At 40.0% G+C, this 8,581-nt stretch overlaps 1 protein-coding gene across 1 annotated transcript in view; it reads left to right on the top strand.

Moving 5' to 3' along the window:
- The first annotated feature begins 5,335 nt into the window (after positions 1 to 5,335).
- Positions 5,336 to 8,581, top strand: part of NMU (neuromedin U) — a 24,271-nt gene continuing 21,025 nt past the window's right edge. Inside the window, exons 1-2 of the mRNA XM_005877165.2 lie at positions 5,336 to 5,399; positions 6,867 to 6,925. Coding sequence (XP_005877227.2) covers positions 5,336 to 5,399; positions 6,867 to 6,925 — 123 coding nt within the window. The remainder of the gene's footprint in view (positions 5,400 to 6,866; positions 6,926 to 8,581) is intronic.

Raw genomic sequence — 8,581 nt, 5'->3', positions numbered from 1 at the left:
GCGCCTTGGAGCCCAGCAGGCAGGGGACAGCCTGCGGCGAGGAAAACTCGCAGGGCTCCCTCGTGGCCCACGGGTGACGGGAGTTAGCAGAGTGGGAATTGAAATGCTTTCCCTTTGATCTTAGTGAGTGGAGGGATGGGTGGTCGAAGCAAAACTAGAGCGAGGGCGATTCTTCACCTGCTGATGCGAAGTCAACTTGGAGAGCGCTCCACTGGCGGTCAGATAGCCCTGAGCAGAGAAACTGGCCCGTTCTAGGTAGAGGGTTAGAGGGATGGGAGGGAGGGCTCTTTGCCTTGTAGGTTTCAGGCACCAGATCCGGAAAAGGGATAGATACTTTTTGGGTTTTTTATTTTTTATGATACAGAGTTGGAGAGGCACATGTGCAAGCAGGCTTTCAGCCTGTGCCGCAGCTCAGGTCGGAAGGTGATGTGATTTGATCACAGTAGGGACGTCCTGAGCTTGGGTTAGAGGAAAGAAGTGGGAAAAGCAAAGACACGGTTAGGGAGGGAGGCCTGAAGCTTGGGAGGCAAGGCAGAGCTGAGCGCTCCTCATAGTGGGGAGACACTTACCGGGTCCCTCAAGGTTCCCTTCCCAGGGACCTTGAGGGACCGCCCTTCCGGGCAGCCACTGCCCTAAGACCATGAATTTCCCACCTTCCCAGCTTCCCTCTCCTCCCCTGTCAGAAACAGCAGACCCTTTCATCACTGTTCAGAATATCGGGAACAGAAACCACAACTGCAGGCACCTTTCAGAGCGCGGCTCAGCTCTCAGGTAGAGGTGGGGACACTGAAGCTATGTTTCCTTTTCCTAATGTACTTCTTTTTATTGTTGTCCTTTAATTGTTCTGATTTTCTCCTTTCCTGGGTGGTGGTGGTGGGAGGGGAGGGGAGGAGGAGTCCCCTGCTTGAAAAACAAGGTAATTTAACTTTGAGAGCTAAGCCATCAGAAGCTAGGAGATCAGAACCTTCTCCATCACATAGCCAGCAGTGACACAGTGACGTATGCAAAGTAATGGTGATATTTCTCAATTTGTTATTGGTAAAATTAGGAAGCTAATCTTTATCTAGCTTATTAAGGAAGCAGATAATCATAGTTTTAAAAGTGTGTGTGTGTGTGTGTGTGTGTGTGTGTTTTGTTTCCTTTGTAAAGCAAGTGTACTTTCCACGCAGGTTACCCTGCTATATGTTTGCAGTGGTTTGGGCATCAGTGAGAGGTAACTGTTTTGGGGGAGGTGGCACTTTCAGTGCTGCTGATTGAACAGAAACTATGGAAGTCAGCAGCTGCTTTCTAAAAAAGATACGTCTTGGGCTTCATTTCCCAAATAGCGTATCTGCTGTCTGACAGATTGACTCATAAATATTCCCTAACATTTCTCAAGCAAAGGGATGAAACACATCTGTCACTGCACAGAGATCTCCCAAACGACCCTTTTGTGTCTTCTTTCCCCTTCAGACTGCTCTTGATGCTAAAAGCTAATTTTATGTCTCTACCATGGTGAAGGGATGGGGAGAGGGTGAATATACAGTGTGAGATGCCCTAGTCCTGAATCTCTAAAGATGACACTGACGGGGAAGCTTGACTTACAGAAGCACACCTGGGAGATAATCTACCAGGATTAATCCTTACAGGAGATGCAACTGGATGTGTCTAAAAACAACAAAATGCAGGTCACGAAGCCAGAAGAAAATACAATAGTGTCAATAAATGAGTTAGCAGAGCATGCAATAGCAACGAGAAGATAAAGGGCCAGTCAGATTCTGTGGATGGAAACTGTTTACTATTCAGAGAACAATATTAAAATAAAGAAGGAAATTTCCTATAACTGGGGAACATTCGGGATATCTGCAACAAGCTATCACTTGATTTGATCTGTGACAGTAAGTGATAAAGCGCCCAGGACTAAATTAAGAAGTGTCCTTTTCTAGTCAGGCCCCTACTCACTGAAGAATTCTTAAAATTCATTCCTAATCCCAGCTCCAGGCGACCACTAATTTTTCTATCACTATAGATTTGCCTTTTCTAGAAATTCCATATAAGTGAAATCATACAACGTTTGGTCTTATTTGACTTAGTCTCATATGTCTGATGTTCAGCTGTGTTGTAATATACACTGATTGGCCAGATTATTATGACTACCCCATCAGTGCTTCATTGACACTTCCAAAAATACTGAATATTGAAAACTTCCTAAGCAAATACTCTCAAGGTTTTATTATTATTATTATTATTATTATTTGCATAACTAATTTACTTCATTGTACTGATGGGTTGGTCATAATAATCTAGCCACTCAGTGTATATCAGTACAGCTAGTCCCTGACTAATGGTGGCTCAGCTTACTATTTTTTGACTTTGTGATGGCACAAAGCAATATCCATCCAGTGGATGCTATACTTTGAATTTTGATCCTTTCTCAGGCTAGCAATTCAGGATAGGGCAAAAGTAGGTTTACAGTTGTGAGTATGTGAAACAGAGTTTATTCTTGTATTATTATTTATTTATTAATTACTGTATTATTTTCCATACGAACAACTGTACCTACTTTTGCTTCACCCTGTATGTGGTATGACAGTCTCTTGTGCTGCTAGGCAGCAAGTCACAGCTCCCAGTCTGCCACGTGATCATGCAGGTAAACAACTGACACTCTACAGTGTACCGTGTTGCCACCATTTTGGGGGTATTGTGTTTTGCATCCCATCATGGCTACAAAATGCCCATTTGTATCTCCTGCTTATGGTGAAAAAAGAGGAAGGCAATTACTGTCGAGATGAAACTCAAAATAATTGCCCAACTGTAGGCTAATATAAGTGTTCTTAGCACATTTGATATACCAGTAGGCTAGGCTAAGCTGTGATGTTTGGGATGTAACCCCATCATACATTGAGGAGCAACTGTAGTTCTTTTTATGAAATTCTTATTTATTTTTATTGTTGAAAGTATTACAGATATACCCCTCTCGTTTTGCCCCCATCGACTCCCTCCAGGCCTTTACCACACTATTGTCTATGTCCATGGGTTATGCCTATCCTATATAATAAAAGCCTAATATGCAAATCCACTGTATGGTGGAATGACCGGTGGAACGACCAGTCGCTATGACACACACTGACCACCAGGGAGCAGCTGCTCAATGCAGGAGCTGCCTCCAACCCATAGGCCCCAGGCCAGCCAAGGCGGGTACCAGCGGGCCCCCCCCCCATCACCCTGCAGGTCACCCACAGAGGGAGGTGACCAGTGCTGGGGGCAGGGAGTGGGGCCGGTGAGTGGGTGGCACCAGGCCAACCAAGGTGGGTGCCAGTGGGGCCCCTCTGATTGCCCTGCCAGTCACCCCACAGATCTGCCTTGATCGTGGGCCAGGCTTAGGGACTCTACCCGTGCATGAATTTCGTGCATTGGGCCTCTAGTATGCACATAAGTTCTTTAGTTAATCTCTTCCCTCCTCCCTTCCTTCTGAGATTTGTCATTCCTTTTAATGGCTAATAGTATTCTGTTGTTTGGATGTACCATATTTTTTTACCTATTCACCAGACAGTAGATATTTGGATTTTTTTGTACTTTTGGCTATTATGAATAATGCTGCTATGCACATTCATGCACAACTTTTTGTGTTGACATATAAGTAATTATTTCCTGAGAGTAATGCCTTTGTAATGTTATAAAGGTTTATTTCATAATTATGTCTTCTTATAGTAAGTCAAATGCTGAAATATCTAGTTGCAATAGGAGGGTAGTGATGTACAATAAAAAATGAGAAATATTGCCCCCAAGTGAACTACAATCATGTGCTTCATAATGACCTTTCAGTCAATAATGGAGGTCCTATCCTATATAATAAAGAGGTAATATGCAAATTAACCCTCATGCCCTCACAAGATGCCTGCCTACGACCAGGCTGGCAAGGGGGTTAGGGAGGGATGACCAAAAGACTGAACAGCAGGCTGCAAGGGGCGACCAGGCCGGTAGGGGGTTTAGTGAGGGATGATCAAATGACTGAACAGCAGGATGCATGGGGTGACCAGGCCAGTGCGGGGGCCATGAGGGGCAACTAGGCTGGCAGGAGAGGCAGTTGGGGGCGACCAGGCCAGCAGGGGAGGCAGTTAGGGGTGACCAGGCTGGCAGAAGGGGACAGTTGGGGGCGACCAGGTGGCAGAGGGGGCAGTGAAGGGCGACTAGGCTGGTGGGGGGGCAGTTGTGGTGACCTGGCTGGCAGGGGGGGCAGGTAGGGGTGACCAGGCAGGCAGGCAGTTGAGCAATTAGGAGCTAGCGGTCCAGGATTGTGAGAGGGATGTCCGACTGCCGGTTAAACCTAAGCCAGCAGTCGGACATCCCCCAAGGGGTCCCAGATTGGAGAAGGTGCAGGCTGGGCTGAGGGGACCCGCCCCCCTGCACGAATTTTGTGCACCGGGCTTCTAGTAAGATCATAATAGAGCTGAAAAATTCCTATTGCCTAGCGATGTCCTAGCAGTCTGATTGTCCTGCCGCAATGCATTGCTTGCGTGTTGGTGTAAACATACTTGCTGCACTGACAGATAAAAGTATAGCACTTACAGCTATGTAAAATATATGATACTTGATAATGATAAAAAATAACTATGTTACTGGTTTATGTATTTACTATACTATACTTTTAATCATTATTTTAGAGTGTACTCTTTATACTTATAAAAAAATTTTTGCTGTAAAACAGGATGTCACATTATGCCAGCAGCAGCCTCATGCATCTTGTATTTACTGTGTCTCTTAATTGTTCCTTTTCTCTTGTGCTTGATTTAATATCATGTTGTTGTTTTTCATCACGGCCCCTAAGCAAATAAAATCTACTGCTAATCTTGCCAATAAGAGGTGTTTAGTGATTGCCCTGGAAACAAAATTAAAAGTGATTGACTACAAAGTTGGAAAATCAGTAATGGTTGTTGCTTGCCAGTCAGGCATATCCCACTTCACCATCACTAGACTCTTGAAGAACAAGAACAAAGTGACAGAAGCTGTTAAAGATCTACTTCATTAAAGACAATGAGACTAACAAAATTTGAGAAGGGCCTAGGACAGACGTGGCCTGGATTGAAGACCGGACACAGAAGTTATCCCTCTCAGCACCATGATGGTCGTGGTCAAAGCAAAAAATTTGTTTGCAGTGTTGAAAGAAAAGGCTGGACCCAACTACAGTGTTGAGTTTACTGCTAGCTCTGGGTGGCTTAAACAAGTTACTTAAAAAGTTTAAAAACATGGACCCAATACCAAAAGGTTTTCATTAATAGAAAAGAATAATTATGAGGCACTATCTGCTTATAAGCAAATCTATGATGGGAAGAAGAGACAAATCAAGCAAACCACCATGGACATATTTCTGAAAAGGTTGACACCTCCTCAGAAAGAGCCTCAGGCAGACCCTTCAGGAGGTTTGCCATGATAGCTCCGTGTGCCTCACTGCCCCTGCACACCTTCTGGGGGGCAAGGTGTGCAGGTGGAAGATAGTGATATTCCTGATACTGACCCTGTAATAGGCCTAGGCCTGTGGTCAAACCGTGACTCGCGAGCCACATGCGGCTCTTTAGCCCGGTGGCATGGGCCATGAAGTTTTAATCGCACTGTGCGTGCACGCCCGCACGTGGTATTTTGTGGAAGAGCCACACTCAAGGGGCCAGTTTGCCGACCACTGGCTTAGGCTAATGTGTGTGTTTGTGGTTTAGTTTTTAGCAAAAAAGTTCGAAAAGTGAAAAACAAAATTTTTAAGTAGAAAAAAGCTATAAAACAAGGATAAAAGAAAGAAAATATTTTTGTACAGCTGTAAAATGTGTTTGCTTTATTATTACAATAGTCAAAAGCTAAAAATTTAAAAGTTTATAAATTAAAGAAGTTACAGTAAGCTAAGATTAATTTTTTATTGAACAAAGAATACATTTTTATATAAACTTAGTATAGCCTAAGTGCACAGTGTTTATAAAGACTATAGTATGTACAATAATGTCCTAGGCTTTCACATTCACTCACCACTTACTCACTGACTCATCCAGAGCAACTTCCAGTCCTGCAAATTCTATTTACAGTAAGTGTCCTTACAGGTGTTCCATTTTAATCTTTTTTTTTTTTAATCCTCACCCAAGGATATTTTTTCCATTGGTTATTTTTTTTCTTTTAGAGAGAGTGGAGGGGAGGAAGAGCGAGGGAAGAGAAACATCGATGTGAGAGAGACACATCGATTGGTTGCCCATCCCTCCCCCATACTCTGACCGGAGCTAGGATAGAACCTGCAACTGAGGTACGTGCCCTTGACCAGGAGTCAAACCCACGACTCTCCAGTCTAGAGGCCGACGCTCTAACCACTGAGAAAAAACTGGCCAGAGCCCATTTTAAATCTTTTATACTGTATTTTTATTGTACCTTTCCTATATTTATATATGTTTAATTACTTTGTATTGATTTGAGAGAGAAATGTCAATTTGTTGACCCACTTATTTATGCATTCATTGATTGCTTCTTATATGTGCCCTGACCAGAGATAGAACCTATAACCTTAGCAAATCATGACGACACTCTAACCAACTGAGCTACCTGGCCAGGGCTGTTTAGATACACAAATAGCATTGAGTTACAAACTGCCTATAGGATTCAGTACGGTCACATGCTGTAATACGTTTGTAGCTTAGAAGCAGTAATTGGTTATACTATGTAGCCTAGGTATATATTAAGCTATACCATCTAAGTTTCCGTGCACTCTATGATGTTCGCATAATGACAAAATCACCTACCAATGGATTTCTCAGAACATATCCCCACTGTTAAGCAACTAATAAATGTATATATAAATATTTAATTTTTGAAGAAGGACTATAAAATTAACATTGAGTATAACTTTATTTTTTTAGGTGCTCCAATTTTACTTCAAGAATTACAGCCTGAAGAAGAGTTACAATTGTGGAATGAGGTAAAGAATTACCCTCATATAAATTAGTGGAAATTATACCCTTCTTTGAACTTATAGTAAAATGAAATAATATAATTGAAATTTGGGACAGCTATAATTTTACTAACATTCTGATATTATAACATTTACAATTATAATTTTTATTAAATAAAAGAAGGAAAAGTGAAAAGAAACAAAGTAAGGTGGCAGAAATAAGTCCTCATAAGAGTAATTTTTTTTTTCATAAGAGTAATTTTTTAAAAAGTGGGCTAAAATACACACTTAAAAGAGCTTCTCAGATTGTATTTTTTTTTAAAAAAAGAGTTAGCATATGTTATCTATAAAAGGTACATTTGAAACAGAAAACAAAACAAGAAAAGGCTAAGCATAAAAGGGTGGAAAATGATGTGCCAAGCAAATATGAATGGCAAGAAAATTGGAGTAGCAATCTTATATCTGATAACATCAAAGTAAATGAACAAACTGTTATAACAAAGAAGAATGTTATATGCTAATAAAAGAACAAACATAAAGATACATTCATCATTAACATATATTAACAAAACAACCTCAAAATTTATTTAACAATTGATAGAACTTCAGGGAATAATAGGTAAATGAACAGTTGTAGTTAGAGACTTTAATATACCTTTCTCAAAACAGATAGTTAAAACAGATAACACATAAGTAGATATATCAAAGACCTAATCATAAAATTAATAAATTTGAGCTATTATATTTTTAAATCCTGCACTAAATAGTATACACATTCTTTTCTAATATAATTGGACATTAACAAAAAATAGACCAGGTGTTAACACGCAAGGAAAGTTTCCATAAATTAGAAAGGATCCATCATTTTAAATGTATTCCAATCATAATTCAATAAGATTTGAAATGAAAACAAAAGTATAACTTAAATATTCCATCTATTTAGAAAACAAATATCATTTTGGTAAATAACCCTGGGGCTAAAAAGGAAATTACAAAATATTTTAACTAAATGACATAAAAATATTATAAGTCAAAATTTGTAGGCAACAACTTAATAGCTAGAGAAATGTAACCTCGTATATATTTATCAGAAAGGAAGAAAATTTAAAAACAAGCTAAGCAGTCAACTAAAAAAAGTGAGAAAAAAGAAACAACAGGGAAAATTCAAAGAAACAGGAATGAAATAGGTAATAAAAATAAGGGCAGAATAAATTTTTAAAAGAGAAAAAGGGAGAACATATTAACAAAACCAAATGTTTGTTCTTTCAAAATGTTATTAAGCACTGGCAATACTGATTTTAAAGGTCAGAGGGAAGATAAAGATAAATAAGGTATAGACTGAAAAAGGTTAGACCATCAAAAACAAGAGATTTAAAAAGTGGGTTTTTTTTTAAATTATTATGGATAAAACTGATGAACAAAAATAAATCCAGAGACAAATGGCAAGGGGGCGATGTTTGTTCTTTCAAAATGTTATTAAGCACTGGCAATACTGATTTTAAAGGTCAGAGGGAAGATAAAGATAAATAAGGTATAGACTGAAAAAGGTTAGACCATCAAAAACAAGAGATTTAAAAAGTGGGTTTTTTTTTAAATTATTATGGATAAAACTGATGAACAAAAATAAATCCAGAGACAAATGGCAAGGGGGCGGGGGTTAGAGATCAACCAAAGGACTTGTAT

The sequence above is a fragment of the Myotis brandtii genome, unplaced genomic scaffold, assembly GCF_000412655.1.
Source record: "Myotis brandtii unplaced genomic scaffold, ASM41265v1 scaffold51, whole genome shotgun sequence".
Lineage (NCBI taxonomy): Eukaryota > Metazoa > Chordata > Mammalia > Chiroptera > Vespertilionidae > Myotis > Myotis brandtii.
Note: the sequence above shows the minus strand (reverse complement) of the source record. Positions and strands in the feature narration are given on the sequence as shown.